The sequence below is a fragment of the Thamnophis sirtalis genome, unplaced genomic scaffold (genome assembly GCF_051295495.1).
Source record: "Thamnophis sirtalis isolate CommonGarterSnake01/CBP01778 unplaced genomic scaffold, rThaSir2_p1.2 scaffold_7, whole genome shotgun sequence".
NCBI classification, from domain to species: Eukaryota; Metazoa; Chordata; class Lepidosauria; order Squamata; family Natricidae; genus Thamnophis; species Thamnophis sirtalis.
Genome location: NW_028261387.1, coordinates 95,790,056 through 95,817,928, shown reverse-complemented (window position 1 = coordinate 95,817,928; position 27,873 = coordinate 95,790,056). Strand labels below are relative to the sequence as shown.

Genomic DNA, 27,873 nt, shown 5'->3' with positions numbered 1-27,873 from the left:
CTCCTCCTGCTTCTCTTCCTCTTCCCCTCCTCTCCCTCCTCCTCCTCCTGCTTCTCTTTCTCCTCCTCCTCCTGCTTCTTCACTGAGCCAAGGTGGCGCAGTGGTTAGAGTGCAGCACTGCAGGCTACTTCAGCTGACTGCAGTTCAGCAGTTCGGCTGTTCAAATCTCACCGGCTCAGGGTTGACTCAGCCTTCCATCCTTCCGAGGTGGGTAAAATGAGGACCCGGATTGTTGTTGGGGGCGATATGCTGACTCTGTAAACCGCTTAGAGAGGGCTGAAAGCCCTATGAAGCGGTATATAAGTCTAACTGCTATTGCTATATTCTTCTTCTTCTTCTCCTCCTCCTCCTCCTCCTCCTCCTCCTCCTCCCCCTCCTCCTCCTCCTCCTCCTCCTCCTCCTCCTCCTCTGAGCACTGATCACATTCCCTGGTTGGCTAATGAAACATTTGCAAGAAAACAACTTAAGCTCAGAGAGCCCCAGGGACCCCTCAGTCCTCTTCCTCCCCACTCCCTTCTAGCATTGATGATGTTCCTAAGTTTGGTAATGAAACGTCTGCAAAAAAAACCCAACCAAACTCAGCACCAACTACCCCCCACTCTTCGGTCCAACATCCCGACAGTCACATTGTGTCTTGTGACACAACAGTCCTGTCTCTTCCACGCTGACCCAAATTCAATTAACGTAGGAGTGTCCAAACGTGGGAACTTTTAAGACTTGTGGACTTCAATTCCAGAATTCCCCAGCCACAAGTCTTAAAGTTCCCAGGTTTGGCCCCCCTGCATTAATGGTTATTAATGTTGTGTCAATAAAATTGAAGCTTTTGGAGCAGCAGATTCTGCCTCCCTTTTTCTGAGTGAAGCCTGAATGCCGGAGGCTGCATTTTTTCTGCTCAAATTGAGCTTTTTAAGTCTTCTCTCTCTCTATAGATAAGGAAGGTTTGATCCCACAGAAGGAAGAAATGTTTCTTCCTCCCCCTGTTCCGGTTTAATAATTCCAGCTCTTTCTCCCCCCTCCCTCCTCTGTTTCAGGCTGACGTGGTTTTGCTTGTCACATGTTCCATCAGGTAAGAGAGTTTGCTGATTTGTTTGGATTTGGAAATAACTGCAATGTGCAGCACCATTTACTAGTGGAGAACCACTTAAATAGGAGCCAGCCGTGTGCAGCAGTTGCCAAAAAAGCCAACACAGTTCTAGGCTGCATAAACAGAGGGAGAGAATCAAGATCACGTGATGTCTTAATACCACTTTACAAGGCCTTGGGAAGGCCACACTTGGAATATTTGCATCCAGTTTTGGTCGCTACTTGTTTCTTTCTGATTCTGATTTTTATGCAAACAGCTCCTTTGGGGAGGGTGTGTGTGTGTGATGGGTTGGAATCCCCCCCCCCCCAAATGGAAAAATCAGTTCAGTCACAACCCCCTGTGTGAGTTGCATGGACGGGACCCATGAATCAAAAATTCATTTGCCCTTATGAAAAGGTTACAGCCTTAATTGGTTTATGGATCCTTATCCACACAACCTTGTGATTTGGTTTAGATGGTTGACGCCTTCCTGTGGGCCTGTCTTTGGGGGGGGGTCTCTGAAAGGGGGGAAGAAACCCCAGGCGCCCCTGAGCTGTGACCCTTTTAGAACATGGACTTTACCATCAAAGATGATGAGGGGACCGGAGGCTAAAAACATATGAAGAACGGTTGCAGGAATTGAGTATGTCTAGTTGAATGAAAAGAAGGACTAGGGGAGACATGATGGAAGTCTTCCAATATCTCAGGGGTTGCCACAAGAAAAGGGGGTCAAGCTATTCTCCAAGGCACCTGAGGGTGGAACAAGAAGCAATGGGTGGGAACTAAATCAAGGAGAGACGCAACTTAGAACTGAGGAGAAATTTCCTGACAGTGAGAACAATTAATCAGTGGAACAGAAGTTGCCTCCAGAAGTTGTGAATGCTGCAACACTGGAAGTCTTTAAGAAGATGTTGGATAGCCATTTGTCTGAAATGGTATGGGGTTTCCTGCCTAGGCAGGGGGTTGGACTAGAAGATCTCCAAGGTCCCTTCCAAGTCTCTTATTCTATTCTATCTATTGAAAAGGATAGCAGCCTTTCAACATTTGAGGAGTTGCGCCAAAGAAGAGATGGGGGGGGGGGTTTCAACCTATTCTCCAAAGCACCTGAAGGCAGGACAAGAAGTAAGGGATGGAAACCTATTAAAGAGAAATCAAACTGAAAATCAAGGAGGAATTTCCTAACAGTGAGGACAATAAACCAGTGGAAGAGAAGTTGCCTCTAGAAGTTGTGAATGCTCCATCACTGGAAGTTTTTAAAAAGAGACTGGACAGCCATTTATCTGAAATGGTACTTGGGGTTTCCTACTTAAACAGGAGTGGACTAGAAGACCTCCAAGGTCCCTTCCAATTCTTCTGTTCTGGATTCCCCACTTCCCAGAAGGGGCTGGGAAGCACACAGGGCCTCTTCTTCTACCTCGAGCAGAGTTTTGAGTGACTCTTCAGGCCTGGTCAAAGTTTCATCCGTGTTTCGTTGCTTGGCAGGGAGAAGGCCGAGCAGACGGTCTGGAATCGGCTGCGCGTGTTCAAAACTCTGAAGACGAAACGGCATCGTTCGCGGAGGTCTCTGCAGATCGGGATCTTAGGTAATAGGAAGGCTCATAGCAAAGGGTCTTACGGGAAGGGAGACCACCTGGGTGCTTGGAGTGGGAGCATGGAGCCGAGGTGGCACAGTGGTTAAATGCAGCACTGCAGTCTACTTCAGCTGACTGCAGTTCTGCAGTTCGGCTGTTCAAATCTCACCGGCTCAGGGTTGACTCAATAGCAATAGCAATAGGAGTTAGACTTATATACCGCTTCATAGGGCTTTCAGCCCTCTCTAAGCAGTTTACAGAGTCAGCATATCGCCCCCAACAACCATCCAGGTCCTCATTTCCCCCACCTCGGAAGGATGGAAGGCTGAGTCAACCCTGAGCCGGTGAGATTTGAACCGCCGAACTGCAGAACTGCAGTCAGCTGAAGTAGCCTGCAGTACTGCATTTAACCACTGTGCCACCTTGGCTCTCTTCCTCCCTTCCTCTTATTCCTTTCTCATTCCCTTCTCATTTCCTCCTTCCCTCCTCCCTTCCTTCCTTTTCTTCTTTCTTTCAGCCTTCCTGTGACTTTCTCTCTCTTTCTCTTTCTCTCCCTCTCTCTTCACCCCAACACTTCCACTACACACACAATAGCAATAGCAGTTAGACTTATATACCGCTTCATAGGGCTTTCAGCCCTCTCTAAGCGGTTTACCAGAGTCAGCATATCGCCCCCAACAACAATCCGGGTCCTCATTTTACCCACCTCGGAAGGATGGAAGGCTGAGTCAACCCTGAGCCGGTGAGATTTGAACAGCCGAACTGCTGAACTGCAGTCAGCTGAAGTAGCCTGCAGTGCTGCATTTAACCACTGTGTCATCTCGACTCAGCCTTCCATCCTTCCGAAGTGGGTGAAATGAGGACCCGGATTGTTGTTGGGGGCGATATGCTGACTCTGTAAACCGCTTAGAGGGGGCTGAAAGCCCTATGAAGCGGTATATAAGTCTAACTGCTATTGCTATTGCTATCTGGAAATCAGGTAGGTGAATTTCCCATTTTTGGGGAGGTTGTTTTCTCCTCTGGGTTGGGAACTTAGGACTGGGATGGGTGGTTAGGCCAAGTCTTTCGAAAGCTGGAGCTGCCCATAGTTAGAAGGGGCCTCACCTCGATATCCCAGGTCAGTGGTGAAGGCACCAGGCTATAAGAACTGGGTGACCGGGAGTTCTAGCCCTGCCCCAGCCATGAAAGCTGGCTAGGTGACTTTGGGCCAATTGCTAGGAGGCAGTGAGCTCTAGTTCCCAGCTGGCTGGATTTTAGGCCAATCATCAGGAGACGGTGAGTTCTAGTTCTGCTTTAGCCCATGAAAGCCAGCTGGGTGAGGGATAGAGAGAGAGAGAAAGAGAGAGAGAGAAATACAGTAGCTAGGTAGAGAGAGTGAGTGTGTGTGTAGGTAGGTAGGTAAAGGGATAGAGAGAGAGAGAAATATTGAGAGAGAGAGAAATACAGTAGACAGGTAGGTGTTTCTGCTGGCACAGCACTTGATCAATCTAATTCTCTTCAATTAGTTAAAGAGCTTTCCAAAAGGAAAAAAAAAGTTTTTGCACTCTGCAAACCTCCCCAAACGGCCCGTTTTTTGTGAAAACTGGCCCGTTTTTTTTTTAAAGCATGAATAGCTTTGGGGGTGGGGCTTGCAGAGTGCTAAGGGGGGGGGACAAACAAAAATTGGCCCATTTTTTGCAAAAACAGGCCCGTTTTTTGTCAAAAAAATTGCATGCATAGGAGGCTTTCAGAGAGCTTCTGGGGGCGGGGGGGGGAATGGCTCATTTATTGCTCATTTCTGCCCTCCCCAGCCCCCAGGAGCTCTCTGAAGGCCTCCCTAAGGCTATGCATGGCCATTTTGGTGAAAGGGGCGTGGTTTCGGGAGGCAAAAAAATGCTGTATTCTGTGTATAAGATGCACCCAGATTTTCAGCCTCTTTTTTGAGGAAAAAAGGTGCGTCTTATACTCCAAAAAAATACGGTATTTTATATGGTTAAGTTTATCTCGTTTTTTTTTTCTTTGTTGTGTCTCTCTTTTTTTGTTTTTAAAAGGTAAAAATGTTTCATGGAAACTATTTTTATTAAAAAAAAAATGAACCTGTAAAATCTGTGGCTGGGAGGAGAAATCGCGTGGCGTCTTCGGATGAAGGTTTCGTGTCCTTCTCTTCGGCTCACCCTTCTGCCTCTCCTTGCAGGCTGCATGGCCGAGCGGCTGAAGGAGAAGATTTTGGACGAGGAGAAATTGGTCGACATTGTAGCCGGCCCAGACGCTTACCGGGACCTGCCCCGGCTCTTGGCGGTGGCGGAATCCGGCCAGCAGGCAGCCAACGTCCTGCTCTCTCTGGACGAGACCTACGCAGACATTCTGCCTGTCCACCTCAGCCCTGGCGCCACCACAGCCTTCGTGTAAGGGGGAACCTGTTTTTTTTGCTGCTTTGACCCAACCTGGGAGCCAGGAAGGTGGAAAATGTCCGGGATTGATTGATCGATTGGTTGGTTCATTGATCAATATATACATAGTTCATGTTTCCTAACCACCACCCATCTTCCTTGGGGGAAGGGCTCTGGGTGAGGGTTAGGTGAACACTGATTGATTGATTAATCGATTGACTCATGTATAGTTCATATTTTTAAGCTGCCCATCTATTTCCCTTGGAGAGACGGCTAGAAAGGTGATAAGTACCCTGTTTCCCTGAAAAATAAGACCTCCCCGGATTATAAGCCTAATTGGGCTTTTGAGCGCATGGGCTAAAATAAGCCCTCCCCTGAAAATATTGCAACGCAGCAGCAGCCCTGAGGTGACCACGCTCGCTGACTCCTGCACTTCAAAAATAGTAAGACCCCCCCACCCCCCCAAAAATAAGGCCAAGCGCTTATTTTGGGGGTCAAAAGAAAATAAGACCCTGTCTTATTTTTGGGGAAACACGGTAGATAGATGATAACTAGGTAACTAGCTATGATAGATTGACATAGCTAGATTAGATTAAGGAGAGAGGGAGGAGGGAGGGAGGGAGGGAGGGAGGGAGGGAGGGAGGGATAGATAGATAGATAGATAGATAGATAGATAGATAGATAGATAGATAGATAGATAGATAGATAATGATAGATACATGATAACCAGAGAGCTAGCTATGACAGATTGACATACATAATTAGATTAGGGATGGATGGATGGATGGATGGATGGATGGATGGATGGATGGATGGATAGATGATAATAGATATGATAACCAGAGAGTTAGCTATGATAGATTGACATACATAGATTAGATTAGGGATGGAGGGAGGGAGGGAGGGAGGGAGGGAGGGAGGATAGATAGATAGATAGATAGATAGATAGATAGATAGATAGATAGATAGATAGATAGATAGAGATAGATACATGATAACCAGAGAGCTAGCTATGACAGATTGACATACATAATTAGATTAGGGATGGATGGATGGATGGATGGATGGATGGATAGATGATAATAGATATGATAACCAGAGAGTTAGCTATGATAGATTGACATACATAGATTAGATTAGGGATGGAGGGAGGGAGGGAGGGAGGGAGGGATAGATAGATAGATAGATAGATAGATAGATAGATAGATAGATAGATAGATAGATAGATAGATAGATAGATATGATAACCAGAGAGTTAGCTATGATAGATTGACATACATAGATTAGATTAGGGAGGGAGGGAGGGAGGGATAGATAGATAGATAGATAGATAGATAGATAGATAGATAGATAGATAGATAGATAGATAGATAGATATACATGATAACCAGAGAGCTAGCTATGATAGATTGACATACATAGATTAGATTAGGGATGGATGGATGGATGGATGGATGGATGGATGGATGGATGGATGGATGGATAGGTAGGTAGGTAGATAGGTAGATAGGTAGATAGGTAGATATGATAGATACATGATAACCAGAGAGCTAGCTAAGATTGACATACATAGATTAGATTAGGGATGGATGGATGGATAGATAGATAGATAGATATGATAGATACATGATAACCAGAGAGCTAGCTGTGATAGATTGACATACATAGATTAGATTAGGAATGGATGGATGGATGGATGGATGGATGGATGGATGGATGGATGGATGGATGGATAGATAGATAGATATGATACATGATAACCAGAGAGTTAGCTATGATAGATTGACATACATAGATTAGATGAGATTACGTTGATAGAGTTGATAGCTAAATGGATGAAGCTCGCCAGATAGCTAGACAGCTAAATAATGATAAATAGAGCTAGATAGTTAGATGTAGATAGAAAGAGATATGAGAGAGAGTATTACTGGAATAAAAATGCTTTAATAGTTCCATTTGTGCTCCTGATAAGGTCTAGCATGCCTGGTGCTGATCTCCTTTTGCAAAAAAACCAAATAAATTCTGCAGTTCTGCATCTTGTCTATGGAGATTCTCCATCGTCCGGGCCATGGTTGTTCCAGAGGTGGTTTTCCAAAAGACAGCTGGAGTTTCTTGGAGTTTCCCCCCCCCCCTCAAAGACATTTTGCTTCTCATCCAAGAAGCTTCTTCAGCTCTGACTGGAGGGTGAAGGGAAGGATTGATGCTCCTTGCAGACAAAGCTGGTCGTTTGCATCCTTTGAGAGGGACGTTGAGGCCACCTGGAGGTTTATCTCTGTCCTCAGGGTCACCTGAGTGGTGCAAATGGGGGTGGGGCCTTCTTGGAACTGCTGAAATGACCTGTGGTGGCGAAGCTGTGCTTGCTGCAGGATGTTTTCTAACCCGAGTCCCTTCACCGTTGAGCACAGTCACAGGCTGTGTTGGGAGATGAGTCTGCGTCCTTTGCAGACAGCTGCATATAAATCCTTCCATCTCTCCCTGCCCCCCCTCCAAATCCAGTCAGAGTTGAAGAAGCTTCTTGGATGAGAAGCGAAACGGCTTCAGAAAAAAGACCCAGAAAGTCCAGTTGCCTCTTGAAAAAGCCATTCATGCTCTCTGGGAATTGCTTTCTCTCTCCCCAGGTCCATCATGCGTGGCTGTGACAACATGTGTAGCTACTGCATCGTCCCCTTCACGCGTGGGCGGGAACGGAGCCGGCCCTTGGCCTCCATTCTCCAGGAGGTACAGATGCTCTCAGACCAGGTAAGAGGCCTTTGACCAGGCCTGATGAGTCTGGCCCAAGGTGGGGAGAGGTTCCTCTCAGCCCCTTCTGGGCGATGGGGGAATCCAGAATAGAGGAACAGAAGAGTTGGAAGGGACCTTGGAGGTCTTCTAGTCCAACCCCCCCTGCTCAAGCAGGAGACCATATACCAGGGGTGTCCAACCTTGAAACTTTAAGGCTTGTGGACTTCAACTCCCAGAATTCTCCAGCCGGCTATGCTTTCAAATGGGTGGACTTCAGGTCTCTGAGTTCGCAGGCAGGCAGGTGATACAGATGATGGGTAGGTAGGTAGGGAGATGATAGATAGATAGATAAAATAGATAGATAGATAGATAGATAGATAGATAGATAGATAGATAGATAGATAGATAGATAGATAGATAGATAGATAGATAGATGATAGATAGATAGATAGATAGATAGATAGATGATAGATAGATAGATAGATAGACAGACAGACAGACAGACAGACAGACTCATAGATAGATGATAGATAGACAGATGACAGACAGACAGATAAACTTCATAGAAAGACAGAGTGATACAGATATAGAAATAGATAGAGATAGGTAGCATAAAAGAGAGAGAGACAGATAGATGATAGATAGAAGATAGATAGACAGACTGCATAGACAGACAGACAGATATAGATATAGAAATAGAGAGAGCATAAAAGAGAGAGAGACAGATAGATGATAGATAGAAGATAGATAGATAGATGATAGATAGACTGCATAGACAGACAGATATAGATATAGAAATAGAGAGAGCATAAAAGAGAGAGACAGACAGACAGAAAGACAGACTCAGATGATAGACAGATGATAGATAGACAGACAGATAAACTTCATAGACAGACAGATATAGATATAGAAATAGATAGAGAGATAGCATAAAAGAGAGAGAGAGAGAGAGATGATAGACAGACAGACAGAGCCTCTTGCCCCCAACAATCTGGGTCCTCATTTTACTGACCTCGGAAGGAGGGAAGGTTGAGTCAACTTTGAGCTGGTGAGAATCAAACTGCTGGCAGTGAGCAGTGGCTTAGCCTGCAGTCCAGGTAGTACTCAATGGTCACAAATGAGCCCAACATTTCCGTTGTTCAGTGAGACATTTGTTAAGTGGTTTTGCTCCCCTTTTGCAACCTTTCTTGCCGCAGTTGTTAAGTGAATCACTGCAATTGGTAAGCGGGCAGTGAATCTGTCTTCCCCATTGAACTTGGGACACAGCAGTGGTCATAAACAGGAAGCAATGGACAAGCATCTCCCCATCTCTTCTCTCCCCGTAGGGTGTGAAGGAAGTGACCCTTTTGGGCCAGAACGTCAACAGTTACCGGGACACCTCCGAGGTCCAATTCCTCTCCTTGGCATCCCCTGAGCTCAGACAAGGATTCCGGACCGTCTACAAAGCCAAAAAAGGGGGGCTGCGTTTTGCAGAGCTTCTGGACCGAGTGGCGGCCGTGGACCCAGAGATGAGGATCCGCTTCACTTCTCCGCACCCCAAAGACTTCCCGGATGAGGTGGGTTGGGCCCCCCGCTTATCTCCTCCTCGCCGACAGACAGCAGCCGGGTGCCGATGACAACCTCTTTGCCTTTCGCAGGTCTTCGAGGTCATGCGGGAAAGACACAATATCTGCAAACAGGTGCATCTTCCCGCCCAAAGCGGCAGCTCCCGTGTCCTGGAGGCCATGAAGAGGGGGTGAGATGTGTGTTTGTGTGTACGTGAGTGTCTGCAGGGGCCGTTATGCACCTTGAAAACCTGTAGCGATGTGATACCCTCCTTTCAGCAGCCCATTCCGCTAAAACGTTGAGGAAATTCGGATCAGAGCAAAGAGCACAGTCACCATGTGCTTTACTGCTCAACTATATAACAGTAACAGGAAACACTAGAACCGTGATGGCGAACCTGTGGCACGCGTGCCATTTGTCCGGGCACGCGAGGCGTTACATGCGCTGGCCAGCTGATTTCGGCCTTCTTTTGAGGCCATTTTTTGCCTTCCGGAGACTTCAGGAGCTTCCCTGAACCCTCCAGAGTGCAAAAAAACCAGCCCTACCGGCAAACCGGAAGTTCGGGGACGGACTTCTGGTTTGCTCATAGGGCCGGTTTTAGCCCTCCGGAGCCTTCAGGAGGCAGGCCTGGGGCTGTTGATCTTGATTGCCCTTCAGCCCCATTAAGATCGAGTGCATGTTGTGACCTTTTAATTCGTTTCCGTCTTGTATTTTAAACTTTTTAAATACTTTTTAAACTTTTTATGTAAGCCACCGGGAGTCCTTCAGGATTGGGCGGCATACAAATTTATTAAAATTGGAAAAATTGGAAATTGGAGCGCGAGAAAAGGGCTGGAGCTCTTCCCGACACTGAGTTGCCTGCGAAGGACGCTGAATGGCAAAAGCAGGCGAGAGGCTCGTGCCTTCTCGGGGCGGAGAGCAGATTGTGCAATCGGGTTCAGCAGGGAGCCGCAGGAGAGGGGCCAAAGAGCCGCTTGTTGCCGACCACTGGACCAGGGTACATACCATGGATCCAGACATGTAAATACCGCCATCTACTGGCCAAAGGTTGCTGTAGTTGTTGCATAGAAAGGAGAGAAGGGAAAGGAGGAAGGAAGGAAGGAAGGAGAGAAGAAAGAGAAAAAAGGGGGTAGGAAGGAGGGAGGGAAGCAAGGAGGGAAGGAAGGAGAGAAGAAAGGAGGGAAGGAAGGAGGGAATGTAGGAGAGAAGGAAGGGGGAAAGGAAGGAGGAAAGGAGAAGAAAGGAGGGAGGGAAGGAAGGAGGGAAGGAAGGAGAGAAGAAACGAGGGAAGGAAAGAGGGAGGGAGGGAAGAAGAAGTAGGACCGTTGTAAGATAAGATGGATCTATGGGATGGTAAGAAAGCAATCTTCAAGTATATTGTCAACTGTAGGGGAAAAATTGTTATAAATACATATTATTAATAACAGTTATGAGATCATATAATTGTGAATGTATATATGAAATTGATAAAATAAAATTTTAAAAAAATACATTCCAACAATGGATTCCACCAGTTGACGTAGATTCTGGTTTGCAGTGCAAAGCAGAACACCCATTCCCAGTGGCGGCCAACCTTTTTCTTACGGCGTGCCAAAATTGCGCACGTGTGCTATCGCGCAGGCACATGTGCCCACTCAATCCCCCGCCCGCCCGTGTGCATGTGCATGCAACCCCACCAAAGGCTCCGGAGCCTTTCCTAAAGCCTGGGGAGGGTGAAAACGGCCCCCCCCCCGGGCCCCATGGAGGCCCTCCGGAAGCCAGAAACGGGTTTTTTCCGAACTTCCAGTTGGCCTGTTGGTGGTTTTTGCCCTCCCCAGCCTCCCCCAGCTCTCTGGAAGGCTGAAAATCAGGTGGCCGTCGCGCACATGCGTGCCGGAGCTGACAGCTGGTGTGCCATCAAATATGGCTCCGCGTGGCACGTGTGCCATTGGTTCCCCATGAAGTGGGACCTATCCCACTTCAGCACGTGGATCTATGTGTTTGGAGAGGATTTGAGGCTGCCTAATTTTGCCCCCTGGATAGGATGTGGTGAGGAAACGGATCTCCCAGGAGGGAGAAGTCAGTTTCCAGAGGAAGAAGAGGCAACTCAGGCCAGATGTTATGTGTGTGTGTGTGAGAGAGAGAGTGAAGACAGCCTCTCCCTAATAATTCCCAGAGTATATTGTGGATTCAGATAGTAGCAATAGCAATAGCAATAGACTTATATACCGCTTCATAGGGCTTTCAGCCCCCTCTAAGCCGTTTACAGAGTCAGCATATTGCCCCCAACAACAATCCGGGTCCTCATTTCACCCACCTCGGAAGGACGGAAGGCTGAGTCAACCCTGAGCCGGTGAGATTAGAACCGCCGAACTGCAGATAGCAGTCAGCTGAAGTGGCCTGCAGTACTGCACCCTAACCACTGCGCCACCTCGGCTCTAGTAGAGTCTTCAGTCTGGCAAGATTCTGTCTGTAGATGTGAAACAACACTCAGCTTGGAAGAATCACCACGTGTCCCTCTTGGTTTGGGGGCCTGAGACAGGGCGACTGAGGAATTCTGGGAGTTGAAGTCCCCAGGGGAGGGAGTCTACACATGATGTGATGGAATATGGTTAGGAGGTGGCATCCTAAGAGGGAGGGGGGGCATTGCAGAGGAGCAAGAGATAGCAGTCTGTGTGTGAGAGAAAGAGGAGGAAGACAGTCCCTCCTCAACAGTTCCCAGAGTTTATATGCAGAGCGAAGAGTCTTCAGCCTGGCAAGATTCTGTCTGCAGGTAGAGAACACAGTTTGAAAGAATCCCTGTGTCACTCTTGGTTTCGGGCCTGACATCCACATTCTCATCCTTCCAGGTACACCCGGGAATCATACCTGGAGCTTGTATACCGTCTCCGTGATTATTTACCAGGTGAATGTCTCATTTATGCTTTCCGATGGCTTCCAGACTCAAATTACGTTATTTGAATGTATGTTTTATTGATACATTTTTTTGTTTAAAACATAGAAAATTCCATATCTATCTGAACAGCGTGTTGTCTGCAGCTTAAGTAGAGATACAACGATAATCGTACTAATAATCTTAATAAACATATCATGTTGCTTTTGTCATTTTTTCTAACCTAGTACTGTATTGTTCGGAGTATAAGACGCACCCCTCCCCCCGAAAAAAAGGGTGATAATCTGGGTGCGTCTTATACACTGAATATATTTGCCCTCCTGAAACCCCGCAAAAATGGACGTGCAGAGGGTTTGGGAGGATTGCAAAGTGCTCCTGGGGGCTGGGGAGGGCAAAAACAATTGCAAAATGGGCCATTTTTTATTTGTTTTTGCCCCCCCCCCCCCGGAGCACAGGCCTCTCAAACTCTCTGCGTACCCCTGTTTTTCACAAAAAACGAGGCGTGCAGAAGGTTTGGGAGGCCCGCAGAATGCAAAAACCTTTTTAAAAAATTAACCTCTTCCAAATCTTGGTGCGTCTTATACTCTGAAAAATACAGTATGTGTTTTAGTCCAGTATTTTTTTGGCCTTTGGGCATTTCCACCACATAGGAGCATATGAACCACCTGGTATCTGATTACACTTCCGACATTTAGCAGGTAGATTTTCTTCAGCTAAACATTTCCCCAGTTGCCTGGTGTAATGTATGAACTCAGCCATTTTTCTTTTAAGTCCAACTTAAAAGATGCGGTTGGGTGAACTTGGAAATGGGGTTAAAAGTACCTTTTGGGGGGCGGGGGATTCGCCGTAACTCCAAATGGTCGCTAAACGAGGACTCTCTGAAAATGGAATCCCTGTTTTGCAGGGGCAACACTGACCAGCGACTTCATCGTTGGATTCTGTGGGGAGACGGAGGCCGATCATCTGCAGACGGTCTCGCTCCTCCATGAGGTCGGCTACAACTTCGCCTATATCTTCGCCTACAGCCAGCGACAGGTGAGGCCTGGGGCACCTCAGGGGCTGATTCGCATCTGTGGCAGGTGTGCCCATTAAGAGAATAACAGAGTTGGAAAGGACCTTGGAGGTCATCTAGTCCAACCCCCCTCCCAAGCAGGAGACCCTATACCATTTCTGAAACCATTCCAGTCTCTTCTTGAAAGCCTCCAGGGATGAAGCTCCCACAACTTCTGAAGGCAACTTCTCTTCCATCGGTTGATTGTCCTCACTGTCGGGAAATTCCTCCTTATTTCCAGGTTGAATCTCTCCTTGGTCAGTTTCCATCCATGATTCCTTGTCTGGCCTTCGGGGGCTTTGGAAAATAGCTTGACCCCCTTCCTCCTCTCTGTGGCAGCCCCTCCAATATTGGAAGATTTCTATCGTGTCTCCCCTGGTCCTTCTCTTCACTAGACTAGCCAGGCCCAGTTCCTGCAACAGTTCTTCGTATGTTTTAGCCTCGAGCCTCCTCCTCATCCTGGTTGCTCTTCTCTGCACTCTTTCTGGAGTCTCAACATCTTTTTACAGTGTGGTGACTGAAATTGGATCCACTACTCTAGGTGTGGCCTTACTAAGGCTTTATAGGGTGGTCTTAGTACCTCCCTTGATCTTGATTGAATCCCTCTGTTAATGCAACTGAGGATTGTGTTGGCTTTCTTGGCTGCGCTGCACACGGCTGGCTCCTATTTAGCTGGTTGTCCACTAAGACTCCAAAATCCCTCTCAGAGTCCCTGCTATTAAGCCTGGTTGCACCCAGTCTATATGTGTACTTCGGTTTTTCTTGCCTAAGTGTTCTTTATTTTTCCTCTATGTTGAATTTCATTTTGTTAGATGTTCCCATGTTGCAGCTGTGAGCTGAATTGTTCTTTCTTTCTTCCTATCTTCCTTCCTTCCTTCCTTCCTTCCTTCCTTCCTTCCTTCCTTCCTTCCTTCCTATCTATCTATCTATCTATCTATCTATCTATCTATCTATCTATCTATCTATCTATCTATCTATCTATCTATCTATCTATCTATCTAAACTCGGCTCGAGGCTCATGAATCTATCAGGGCATTTGGGGGAAACCTGACCTCTTCCTGCCTTCACTCGTCCTGACCTCCTGCTCTTCATCGCTCTGCTCCCCAGAAAACGCGGGCCTTCCACCGGCTGCTGGACGACGTCCCTCCCGAAGTGAAGAACCGTCGGCTGGAGGAGCTCAACACCGTCTTCCGGGAAGAGGCCACCCGCCTCCACGCAGCAGCCGTGGGCCAGACACAAGTGGTGCTGGTGGAAGGGGTGAGTAGGGGTCCTGGGGCTAGCCAGCTCTGGCTGGTCAGGGGGCGACGCTTCTGGGGGTCCCCAGGGCTTCAGGGCAGGTGAGGAGGGGAGACGAGAAGGCCTGGGGTCCCACCTGGAGGTCACTGAGCCCCCTCCAGGGTCACTCGGGAGAGGGAAGGGAATGGCACAGGAATTTGAGAGAGGGAGAGAGAGGGAGGGAGAGAGGGGTTGGAGATGATGGATGGGAAGAGAGGGAGGAAGGAAAGAAAGAAGGAAGGAAGGAGAGAGAGGTGATAGACATGATGGATGGGAAGGGGGGAGGGAAGAAAAGGAAGGAAAGAGTTAATAGAGATGATGGGAAGGAAGGAAGGAAAAGAAAAAGGATGGATGAATAGATGGATAGATAGATAGGTGGGTAGATAGATACGATAGATCCGATAGATAAGTAGGGGAGAGGGAGGGAGGGGTTGGAGATGATGGATGGGAAGAGAGGGAGGGAGAGAGGAAGGAAGGAAGGAAAGAAGGAAGGAAGGAGAGGTGATAGACATGATGGATGGGAAGGGAGGGAGGGAAGAAAAGGAAGGAAGGAGAAGAGGTGATAGAGATGATGGGAAGGAAGGAAAAGAAAAAGGATGGATGGATAGATAGATACAGTAGATAGGTAGGGGGAGAGAGAGGGGGGGAGGAAGGGGTTGGAGATGATGAGAAGAAAGGGAGGGAGGGAGGAAGGAAGGAAGGAAGGAGAGAGAGGTGATTGACATGATGGATGGGAAGAGAGGGAGGAAGGAAGGAGAAGAGAGGTGATAGAGATGATGGTTAGGAAAAGAAAAAGAAAGATGGATGGATGGATATCTACAGCTGATAGACAGGTAGGGAGGGAGGAAGAGAGAGATGGATAGCAATAGAATATAATAAAACGGAATAGGAATAGGGATGATGAGAATAAGGATACGGTCGGAAGGGGACTTGAAGGTCTTCTAGTCCACCCTGCAGCCGAAGGCAGGAAACCTTACACCATCCTGACAAATGCTTGTCCAGCGTTTTCTAGAGATAGAGATAGGTATGTAGGGAGGGAGGGAGAGAGAGAAAGAGATGGAGAAACAGGGAGAGAGAAGGAGAGAAGTAAATAGAATGAGGGAGAGAGAGAATGAGGGAGAGAGAAAGTAAGTGAAAAAGAGAGAGAGAATAAAAGAGAGAATGAGGGAGAGAAAGAGAAAGAGAGAAAGGGGGAGGGAGAATGAGAGGGAGACAGAGAGAGAGAGAGAGAGAGAGAGGGAAATAGAATGAAATAGGGAGAATGATAGAGAATGATAGAGAATGAAAAAGGGAGAGAAAGAATAAAAATTAGAGAAAGAGAAAGAGAGAAAGTGAAAAAGAGAGAAAGAGAACGAATGAGAAAGAGAATAAAAGAGAACGAGGGAGAAAGAGAGAGAGAAAGGGGGAATGAGAAAGAAAGGGAGAGAGAGAGAGATGTCCAACATTCTCTTTAGACAGACAGACAGACAGACAGATAGAGAGAGACAGACAGACAGATCTCCAGGTAGGACTCAAGGCTTCCAGTTGTTCAATTTGATTTTGATTGGGGGGGGAGGGGGGGCAGGACCTTCCCAAATCTCAGCTTTTATCATTCAGAAAACAAAATGGACCCTGCACAAAATCCCCCAATCGTGAGTTGTCTCCCCCACCCCCCAATCCCAAGTGGCTGCCCCAGGAACAGTGGGGTGCAGTGGGATGCACCCTGGAGCATCCAACATGCTGTGGCTGCCTGGTCTCTTGACCTCCGTTTCCATCCCCCCCTGACCCCCCATCTCTTCGCCCCCCCCCCCAGCCCAGCAAGCGCTCCCCTCTGGATCTGTGGGGCAGGAACGACGGCGGCGTCAAGGTCATCTTTCCGGACGTGGAGATGAGGAACGGGACGGAGGGGCCGTCAGCTGTCCGAGCCCAACCGGGAGATTACGTCCTGGTGGAGGTGAGTCCCGTGGCCACTACTCCGCCACGGCCACACGAGGAAATCCCTCTGGGGTCCCAGGAAACCCTGCAAGCTTTCGTGCCTAAGGCAGGACTAGAATTCCCCGCCTCCTGGTGGTAGGCCCAAAGTCACCCAGCTGACTTTCATGCCTAAGGCAGGACTAGAACTCCCTGTCTCCTGGTGAATGGCCCAAAGTCTCCCAACCGGCTTTCATGCCTAAGGCAAAACTAGAACTCTCCATCTCCTGGTGGTGGGCCCAAAGTCACCCAGCTGCCTTTCATGCCTAAGACAAAACTAGAACTCACCGCCTCCTGGTGAATGGCCCAAAGTCTCCCAAACAGCTTTCATGCCTAAAGCAAAACTAGAACTCTCCATCTCCTGGTCATTGGCACAAAGTCACCCAGCTGCTTCTCATGCCTAAGGCGGGACTAGAACTCTCTGTCTCCTGGTGATTGGCCCAAAGTCACCCAGCTGCCTTTCATGCCTAAGGCAAAACTAGAACTCTCCATCTCCTGGTCATTGGCACAAAGTCACCCAGCTGCCTTTCATGCCTAAGACAAAACTAGAACTCACCGCCTCCTGGTGAATGGCCCAAAGTCTCCCAAACAGCTTTCATGCCTAAGACAAAACTAGAACTCTCCATCTCCTGGTGATTGGCCCAAAGTCACCCAGCTGCCTTTCATGCCTAAGGCAGGACTAGAACTCCCCGTCTCCTGGTGGCTGACCGCTTCCGCCTTCTTCCCTCCCCCTCCCAGATCTCCTCGTCCTCCCCGCTGACCCTGAAGGGTATCCCCCTCTGCCCGACCACGCTCAGAGGCAGCTCATCCTCGGCAGAGGCCGTCCGTGGGGCATCCCCGGGTGCAAGGGAAGGATTTTCGGCGCCCTCCAGACAACGAGGGGCAGCCAAGGACCGGTGAGCAGCGGCTGCACCCGGCCTGGCGCCCCTTGGCGAGAGGCTGTTCGCCCCAACCGTCGTTATCCGAAGCAGAGGCCCTGAAGGACGATCTGCGCGGCTGGACCTACAGCCTTGGGAACCCGGAGTCCATATTTTCCTCCGTCAGAGGATGCATTCAGACGTGCAAGGGAGTTCCTGCCCATTTTCTTCCAGGGATGGTTCACAAGCGGACGCTTCCCCCCACCCCTTCGTCTCAGACTTACGTCCGTTGGCTTCAGGGACAACAAGACACTTTGGGGAGAAGAGCTGATGGGCTTAATCAGCCCACCTTCCTCTCGCAACATCTGGGAGGTTGTGCATTGTGTGGAGACCCTTTGGGGCAGGGGGCTCTCCTCTCCCAAGCAGGGGAAAACTCTCCAGCGAGGCTGGGCAGCCCAACCTTTGGCTCTTCAAGGATGATGGGAGGTGTGGTTGTGGAAGCCGCTGGAACTCATCCACGGCGTTTGGGATGGGGAGCAGCGGACTAAATAAATCAATCTTTGCGAAAAACCCATTTCCTTATTCGATTTTTGCTGCCATTTAACGCCACATCCTGTCCTCCAGCACTGGGAGGAACGACCCAGGGAGTCCTCGACTTACGACTGCAACAGAGCTCGGAATTTTTACACAACTCGTAAATCGTTACGGTCACGTGACCCCCCAGGACGCTGCTTGTGAATCCGTCGGTTTCCAACCCTCCGTATGTTGATCCTGTGACCCTCAAAGGGAGGAAGAAAGAATGAAGAGGAAAGGAAATAGAGGAAGGAAAGAAGGAAGGAAGGGAATGAAGAGGGAAGGAAGGAAAGGGGGAGGAAGAAAGAATGAAGAGGAAAGGAAATAGAGGAAGGAAAGAAGGAAGGAAGGGAATGGAGAGGGAAGGAAGGAAAGGGGGAGGAAGAAAGAATGAAGAGGAAAGGAAATAGAGGAAGGAAAGAAGGAAGGAAGGGAATGAAGAGGGAAGGAAGGAAAGGGGGAGGAAGAAAGAATGAAGAGGAAAGGAAATAGAGGAAGGAAAGAAGGAAGGGAAGGAAGAGGGAAGGAAGGAAAGGGGGAGGAAGAAAGAATGAAGAGGAAAGGAAATAGAGGAAGGAAAGAAGGAAGGAAGGGAATGGAGAGGGAAGGGAATAGAGGAAGAAAAGGAAGCTTATAATGAAAGGGAGGGGGGCTCTGAGGGAAGTCCTGCCTGAGCACTTGGTCACCACAGTGCCCCCCCCCCTCCCACAGGTGACGTAGTGCTCGCCACACCCATCCTGGCCACGCCCACTCCATCCTCCCCCCCCTCCCTCCCAGGCCAAACACAACCCTGCTGTGGCCCCCAATGAAATGGCGTTTGGGGCCCCCTGGGTTAGGCGCTTTCACCCATCACGGCGTCCCATTTAAGCAATTCATTCATTTGTTTTTAATGCATGCGTTTATTTCGCCCCGGGGTGCATAATCGTCTCCCAGGTGGGTTTGCAAAGAGCGTGAACAGCTGGGAGAGGAAGACACTCCGGATGTTTGCGGCGTGAGGCTTCCGCAGACGGGCTCCTGGGGAAGGGCGTCCCTTGGACGATGCTCAGGAGTCGGGCATCCAGGGTGGGCGGCCTCTGGGGCAGAGAAAAGCAATTGGGGAGGGGTGTGTGTGAAAGAGAAGCCCCTCGTAGCACAGGAGTTACAGGAAGGAAATGCAACTGTCAAGCAAGGGGAGGGAGCATAGAATCAGCGCATTGGCTCCAAAGATACCCCAAGGCTCCCTTTCTATGTGTTTTTACCTCCCCGGTGGTTTCCTGGAGCATCTCACTCAGCCTTCGGGTTGACCTTCGCATCTGCAGAGAAAGGAAGACAGTCGTTCATGCCCTGGTCATGTCTGGGTTGGACTACTGCAATGTGCTGTATGTTGGGCTGCCCTTGAAGGGGATCCAGAAGCTGCGAGTGGTGCAGAATGAAGGGGCACGCACAGTTCTGGAGACCTCTTGGGTGGTGTGTTTGCACCACTCTTGTGTAAACTGCACTTGGTGCCAGTTTGCTTCCTTGCAGTTGAGGTCATGCCCCTCTTCTTCATGCGGTCACAGTCACACACACACACGCACGCACTGAGAGAGAGAAAGAGAGAGTTGGAGACAGCAAGAGAGAGAGAGAAACAGACAGATAGAAACAGAGAGAAAAAAGAAGGAAACAGAGTCACAGAAACAGGGAGACAGACACAGAAAAGAAGAAGAAAGTGAAAGAGACAGAGAGACAGACAGAAACAAAAAAGAAACACACAGAGAAAGAAAGAAAGAAAGAAAGAAAGAAAGAAAGAGAAAGAGAAATAGACAGAAAAAAGATGGACACACACAGAGAAAAAAAGCAAAGAGAGAGAAAGAGAGACAGAAAAAAAAGACAGAAACAGACACAGAGAAAAATAGAAAGAGACAGAAAAAAAGAAAGAATTAGAAGAGAAATAAGGACAGACACAGAAAAGAAAGAAAGAAAAAATAAAGACAGAAACAGACGCAGAGAAAAATAGAAAAAAAGGACAGACAGAAAAAAGAAAGAATCAGAAAGAGACAGAAAAAAGAAACAGGGACAGACACAGAAAGGAAAGAAAAAGAAAGAAAGAGACAGAAAAAAGAAAGACAAAAAAATAAAAAGACAGACAGAAAAAAGAAAGCATTTTAACCCCCCCCCCAATAAAAGGCTTTTTGTGTGTGGGGGGGGGGGGGAAAGAGAGGGCTCCCTCTCCTCTCCCTCTGCTTGCTTCTTGGGAAGGATGGGACTTGTAGTCCAACTCCTTTGGGAGGCCTGGGTGCGGAAGGGAGAGGAGACCACCAAGAACTTACGGCCAAGGAGCCAGTTGAGGAAGAATCCTGGGAATGGCTTCTCCTGCAGACAGAAAATCAGAAATCATCCTCTGGGGGTTTTGTCAACACCTTACATATTGTTGGGTTTTTGTGCCTTTTTATTTTCCCCAGCAATTTTTCATCATTGTGCGAGGCCTTCGCTTTATATATATCTATATCTATATATCTATATATCTATATATCTATATATCTATATATCTATATATCTATATATCTATATATCTATATATCTATATATCTATATATCTATATATCTATATCTATCTATCTATCTATCTATCTATCTATCTATCTATCTATCTATCTATCTATCTATCTATCTATAATTTTATTTTTAAGTTTTATTTTTATTTCCCCATCGCCTCTCTTCCATCATGAATCTTACCGTGTGTCACATGGATACAGTCTTTGTGCCATCATATTTAACAGTTAAATCGTTTTAAATCTATTTTTATCTTGTCTTTACATTTACATTTCAATTGCCTTTTCATTCAACTCCTCCCCTATAATTCTACGGGTTTTTTTTCCCTCCCAAATTATTCAATTTTCTGTTTCTTTTCGTCTATATTCATTTTCTATTCAGGGATAAAAAATATCCCCGTATCTTATAAGCCACTGATTTTTCCTTCTCTTTCATTGCCAGCCTTCATCTGTTCATTTCTGCAGAGTCTAATATTTGTTTTAATTACCTTTCCCTCGGAGGGAGTTTTTTCTTCCAGTTTTGTGCAAATACAATTCTAGCTGCAGTTATTACATGAAAAACTAAATATGCACTACATTTTCTTTACTACATTTCTCTGATAAAATAGCAATAGCAATAGCAGTTAGACTTATATACCGCTTCATAGGGCTTTCAGCCCTCTCTAAGCGGTTTACAGAGTCAGCATATCGCCCCCAACAACAATCCGGGTCCTCATTTCTCCCACCTCGGAAGGATGGAAGGCTGAGTCAACCTTGAGCCGGTGAGATTTGAACCGCCGAACTGCAGATAGCAGTCAGCTGAAGTAGCCTGCAGTGCTGCATTTAACCACTGCGCCACCTCGGCTCTCAACCCAACGAAAACAGTTCCGGCTTTAAATCAATATGCTGCATCCTTTCCAACCACATGCAAATTTTTGCCCAATATTTTTTGGGCCTCTGCACATACGTATGATATGATCCTGGTGTCTGGTGACACTTCCAACACTTGGTTGATTTATCTTTAAACATTTTTTTTGCCAATCTTTCTGGTGAAAGATATATAAATATAATTTTATGTATAGCTTTTTCTTTGTCCTGCATAAGTATTGCGCTTGATTCTCAGCCAGGGGTGGGGGGACGTCAGTGGGGAGAGGGGTGGGGAGCCCCTAAGGACCAAGAGGAAGAGCCCACCGATTCGTGTCACCTACCTTCAAATCCAGCTCAGAGAAATACCCGGATGAGATCGGCATGGTGGAGAGGGCGGTGTGGATTTTGCCCAAGAGCCCAAAGGTGAAGTATTCTGAAGGGGGGAAAGCAATGGGGGTGGGGGTCAAAGGAGACGGTTAAATGTGGGGCCCCCCCATTCCTTCCCTTCATCTCCCTGTGCCACCTTCTCTTGTCCCGCCCCACTGAGGAGAAGGGGGCAGCCGTGGCCCCTCCACACACTTTTTGCCCTACACGGGATGGGAGATCCAGCTCCCTCAGACCTCCAAGGCCCCTTCCATCTCGGTTGCTGTTGTGTTATTTCTGCCTTCCCTTTCCAACTGGGGGGCAGATGGGTCAAGGACCCCATAATTGTCGTCCCCGCTCCTCCTCTCTGCACACCCCACTTCCTTCCAATGCTGATTGTGTTCCCTGGTTTGGCAATGAAAAGTTTGCAAGAACAGCCCAGCTCAGAGAGCACCAAGGACCCTACAGTCCTCCCCGCCCCACTAAACTCCACTCCCTTCTAGCACTGATGACGTTACCTAGTTAGGTCATGAAACGTCTGCAAGAAAACAACCCAGCTCACAGGCCACCAAGGACCCCACAGTCCCCCTCCTCCTCCTCTCTGCAAACCTCACTCCCTCCTAGCACTGATGATGTTACCTAGTTGGGCCATGAAATGTCTGCAAGAAAACCACCAAGCTCAGGGGGCACCAAGGACCCCACAGTGCCCCTCCTCCTTTCCCTCCCTCCTTCCTTCCCTCCCTCCCTCCCTCCCTCCATCCATCCATCCATCCTTTCTTCTTTCCCCTCCTCTCTGCAAACCGCACTCCCTTCTAACATTGATATTGTTTCCTAGTATGGTAATGAAACGTCTGCAAGAAGAACATTCAAGCTCAGAGAGTGCCAAGCATCCTACAGTCCTCCTCCTCTTCCTTCTCCTTCCCCTTTTTCCTCCTCCTCCTCCTCTTCACATACCCCGCTCCCTTTCAATACTGATGATGTTCCCTAGTTGGGTCATGAAAAGCCTGCAAGAAAACCACCAAGCTCAGAGACCACCAAGGACCCTTCAGTGTCACGTTCGCCCAAGGGTCCCGAGGTGCCCCTATGCAGGCAAAGAAAACTTACTGTTGAGAATCTGGAGTTGCAGATTGATGATGTCGAACCAGACTTGAAATATGGGACAGAACTAGAAGAGAGCAGAAATATAGAAGGTGAGAGAGAGAGAGAGAGAGAGAGAGAGAGAGAGAGAGAGAGAGGGAGAGAGAGAGGGGGAGGGAGGGATATATACTAGGCTAGATTCCAATGTAATATGACTTCACATGTATACTGTTTTTCTATAATTTCTCTGTAAAAATAGGATAAGTTAAGTACACTGACATATAGTGGAAATACACCAAGGGGAGGAGGAGTGGGATAGAAGAAAGACGGGTAGAGAGGGACGGGAGAGAGGATGGGAGGGAGGGTGAGAAGGAAGGGAGGGAGTGGATCGGGAGAGAGGAAGGGTAGAGGGGGAGGGGAAGTAGGGTAGAGGGGGATGATGGAGGGAAGATAGAAAGTTAGAGGGGGGCGGAAGAAAGAGGTGTATGGAGAGGGGAAGAGGTATATTGGGTTTGTATTTTTGGGGGGGAATTGTTGACAAGAGGAATTGCTGTGATTATTGTTTAATGTTGTATGGCCCCGGCTATGCACAGTATATATGTGAGTGTATGAAAATGACAAAATGGAAAATAAAAACTTTTAAACCGAAAAAAAAAAGAGTTGGAAGGGACCTCGGAGGTCTTCTAGTCCAACCCCTTGCTCAAACAGGGGATCCTACACCATCCCAGACAAGTGACCACCCAGTCTTTTCTTAGAAGCCTCCTATGATGAAGCGCCCACAACCTCTGGAGGCAACTTCTGTTCCCCTGATTAATTGTCCTCACTGTTATGAAGTTTCTCTTTAGTCCGAGGTCCCTTCTCTCCTTGTGCATCTTTAAAAAGACGTTGAGACTCCGGAAAGAGCGCAGAGAAGAGCAACCAGGGTGATGAGGGGACTGGAAGATACAATGAATGGTTGTAGGAACTGGGCATGGCTGGTCTAGGGAAGAGAAGGACCAGGGGAGACAGGAGAGCATCTTCCAATATTGGAGGGGCTGCCCCAGAGAGGAGTTAGGGGGTCAGGCTGTTCTCCAAGGCACCTGAAGGCCAGAGAAGGAAGAATGGGTGGAAACTGACCAAGGAGAGATTCAACCTGGAAATAAGGAGGAATTTCCTGACAGTGAGAACCATCAACCCATGGAACGGAAATTGCCTTCAGAAGTTGTGGGAGCTTCATCCCTGGAGGCTTTCAAGAAGAAGCTGAACTGGCATCTGTCAGAAATGGCGTAGGGTCTCCTGCTTTGGGGGGGGTTGGACTAGATGACCTACAAGGTCCCTTCCAACTCTGTTAATCTGAATCTATCTAAGATGATCAAAGGCCTGGATACTAAAACATGCGATGAACGGTTGCAGGAACTGGGCCTGGCTAGTCTAGGGAAGAGAAGGACCAGGGGAAACATGATAGAAGTCTTCCAATATTTGAGGGGCTGCCCCAGAGAGGAAGGGGGTCAAGCTGTTCTCCAAGGCACCTGAAGGCCAGAGAAGGAAGAATGGATGGAAACTGACCAAGGAGAGATTCAACCTGGAATGAAGGAGGAATTTCCTGACAGTGAGAACCATCAACCATCAGAAGTTGTGGGAGCTTCATCACTTGAGGCTTTCAAGAAGAGACTGGACTGCCCTCTGTCAGAAATGATGCAGGGTCTCCTGCTTGGGTAGGGGGTTGGACTAGATGCCTACAAGGTCCCTTCCAACTCTGTTAATCTGTTAAAAGAGTGGGTCAACCTATTCTCCAAGGCACCTGAAGGCCAGAAAAGGAATAATAATGGATGGAAACCGACCAAGGAGAGATTCAACTTGGAAACAAGGAGTAATTTCCTGACAGTGAGAACCATCAACCCATGGAACGGAAATTGCCTTCAGAAGTTGTGGGAGCTTCATCTCTGGAGGCTTTCAAGTTATTCTCCAAAGCACCTGAAGGCCAGACACAGAATAATGGATGGAAACTGAACAAGGAGAGATTCAACCTAGAAACAAAGAAGAACTTTTTGACAGTGAGAACAATCAACTGAAGTTGCCTTCGGAAGTTGTGGGAGCTTCATCCCTGGAGGCTTTCAAGAAGAGACTGGGCTGCCAGTGGTCAGAAATGGTGCAGGGTCTCCTGCTTGGGTGGGGGGGGGGTGTTGGACTAGATGACCTACAAGCTCCCTTCCAACCAATGGAACAGAAGTTGCCTTCAGAAGTTGTGGGAGCTTCATCATCACTGGAAGCTTTCAAGAAGAGACTGGACTAAGAGTAGGAGAGAGGGTAAGAAAGAGGAGAAGGGAGGAGGAGAGGGGAAAGAGAGGGGAAGAAGGAAGGAGTAAGGAAGAAGGTAGAGAAGGGAGGTTGAGAAGACGGAAGGAGTAAGGTTGTTGCAAATAAGATGGAGGCAACAGGGTGGCAAGAAAGAGACCCAAACTGTACTGTATATTCTGTATATGTGTAAAAATAAGTATAGAGACGATGGTGAATAGACAAATGTTAAATAGCAATTATAAGAATGTATATCTATGAATGAATTTGAAAGGGAACAAATTATTATTATTATTTTATAAAAAAGAAGAGACTAGACTGTCACCTGTCACAAATGGTGCAGTAGGGTCTCCTGCTTGGGGTTGGGGGGTTGGAGTAGATGACCTCCAAGGTCCCTTCCAACTCTCTTCATCTGTATCTGCATCTGATCAAACCTCAAGGCCCCTTCGCCTCGTCTCATTAATCACCAAAAACCTACCAGGGCTTGGCTGGCAAACAGCCAGATATCACCCGTTGAGAGTTAAGATGTAAAAATAGGACATCCCGATACTTTATGGACTGATGGGCTGAGAACATGAGTTCTCAGAAGGCAGTTAAGCCTTCTGGATGAAAACTCCGGAAAAGACGTGAACCAATCTATTTACTTTCTGCAAATGTACCGCGTCAAATGTCCCCTCTTTGTGTTTGCACATTTCTTTCCCCCTTCAAAAGAGGTCCTTGTTTCCAGGATTAAGTAATAATAATAATAAAAAAAGATTGGAAACTTGTAGCAAGAGGCTAATTTAAATCAGGCCTGCCTCCTGGTCCCCGGTATAGATGTTGTAATATGGTTCCTTGTGTAGGTGTGTGTCCTTTTTGTAATGCAGCCATTTGTCCAGAATGATCAAGGGTCTCCTGCTTGGCCAGAGGGTTGGACAAGATTAGATTAACAGAGTTGGAAGGGACCTTGGAGGTCATCTAGTCCAGGGGTTCTTAACCTGGGTGATTTTGTTTTTCAGGGGGGTGAAGGAACGGAAGGGGGGGGCCATATGGGGGCGATGGAGTGAGAAGTTTTGGGGACACTTTTGAGACTTTTTTCGTACAGTGAACCGCTGTATATCTGTCGTACAAAAACATCAGATCGCTCGCTATTAGTGGATTGAACTGAGTTTTAAAATGTTCCCTCAGGTAGCTTCAGTACAGAACGCCGTACATATGTGAATACGCATCGCTCATCTTCATGCGCGTTGTGCAGCGGCCTCTATCACCCCCCCCCCAAAGTCCTTTCCGATTCTGTTATTCTGCTACTCTCTTAAAGTTGGGAGATCTGATGAGGTGGTGTGGAATGTAGTCTGGATTCCCGGGAGGGAGGGGCTGCATTCCGGAGGAGGAGGAAGTGGCCCAGTTTAGATTGTGCGGGGGAAAGAGGGTGAAGGCAGCTCCTCCCTTAATAGTTCTTGGGGCCGCCATACTTTTTGCGGACTGTGGCGCTAGAAGACCCCCAAAGCCCCTCCCAACTCTGTTACAAGTAATCCTCGACCTACAACAGTTCATTTAGTGACCATTCGAAGTCACAGCAGCTGTGAAAAAAAATGACTTAGGACTGTTTTCCTGACTTACGACATCGTTCTCGTGCTCACGTGATCAAAATTTGTGTGTTTGGCGATTGGCATGTACAGAGGGTCCTTGACTTACAACAGTTCATTTAGTGACTGAAGTTCCAACAGCACTGAAAAAGGTGACTTGTGACCATTTTCGACACTTGGCAACTGACTCGCATTTATGACAGTTGCAGTGTCCCGGGGGGGGGGGTGTCACAAAATCCCTTTAGTGACCTTCTGACCAGCAATGTCAATGGGGGGAAGCCAGATTCACTTAATGACCATGGTAGTAGTTTAACAACGGCAGTGATTCAGTTAGCAACGGTGGTAAGAAAGGTTGTAAAAACAGGGCAAAATTTGCTTAACAACCCTCTCTCTCTCTCTTTGCAACAGACATTTTGGGCTCAGCTGTGGTCGTTAGGCCGAGGACTCCTTGTGTCTGTTATTCTGAATGGTATAAGGCAGACGACCCTCAACCTTTTCTTCAAGACTCAAGATTTAAATCCCAATATTTCTTCAAGCTTTCCTGGGATGACACAAATGGGCCACAGTTGAGAGCCACTGGTATAGTAGGCCTCTCTGTTCAAGCAGGGGTTGGACTAGATGACCTTCAAGGTCCCCTCCCAGCCCCTAGGATTCCCTGTTCTGTGATTCTTCCAGATCTCTAGGTTGGAGGAGAAGGTCAGCCGGGAAGACGACTGCAGGCGGGTTGCAACCTATTCTTCCAGCTTCCCCTCCCCCTCCGGGGGTGGGGTATCTGGTCACTCACCATTCCAGGCAGGGTGTTCTGAATGACAAGTTGACCACGTTGCTGACCAGCAAGGAAATCGGGCTGCGGAGAAAAGGAAACCGGAGGGTCATTTAGTGAGGAGCTGAGTGGCGTTTCGGCTCCCCTGGAGAGGAGAGGGGACCAGCCCCCAGCTTCCAAGTGGAGGGGGGGGAGAAAGAAAGAAAGAAAGAAAGAAAGAAAGAAAGAAAGAAAGAAAGAAAGAAAGAAAGAAAGCTGCACCTCTTGTGAGATCACTTGACCTCACAAGACCCCTAAAGTCTTTCCTTTACACAGCATTTACTATTTACTTTTGCCCTGTCTGTCTGTCTATGCAGTCTATTTATGTCTGTCTGTCTATCTTTCTATCCATAACTATGTATTTCTTTCTTTCTTTCTTTCTTTCTTTCTTTCTTTCTTTCTTTCTTTCTTTCTTTCTTTCTTTCTTTCTTTTCTTTCTTTCTTTCTTTCCATATCTATCCATATCTATCTATCCTACTTACCTACCTACCTACCTATCTACCTACCTTCTATCTACATATCTTCTCTCTCTTCTCTCTCTCCCTACCTACCTACCTACTTACCTACCTACCTACCTACCTACCTACAT

General features: G+C 47.7%; 1 protein-coding gene across 1 annotated transcript; it reads left to right on the top strand.

Moving 5' to 3' along the window:
- Positions 1–2,545: 2,545 nt before the first annotated feature.
- Positions 2,546–17,810, top strand: CDK5RAP1 (CDK5RAP1 mitochondrial tRNA methylthiotransferase; the record flags this gene model as incomplete). Its single annotated transcript, XM_087720671.1, is given in 10 exon segments — positions 2,546–2,646; positions 4,808–5,018; positions 7,622–7,742; positions 9,050–9,280; positions 9,362–9,459; positions 12,098–12,153; positions 13,046–13,176; positions 14,300–14,449; positions 16,260–16,400; positions 17,156–17,810. Coding segments are annotated over 10 exon segments (1,402 nt in total), but the record flags the coding sequence as incomplete, so codon positions are not given.
- Between the last annotated feature and the right edge of the window lie 10,063 nt (positions 17,811–27,873).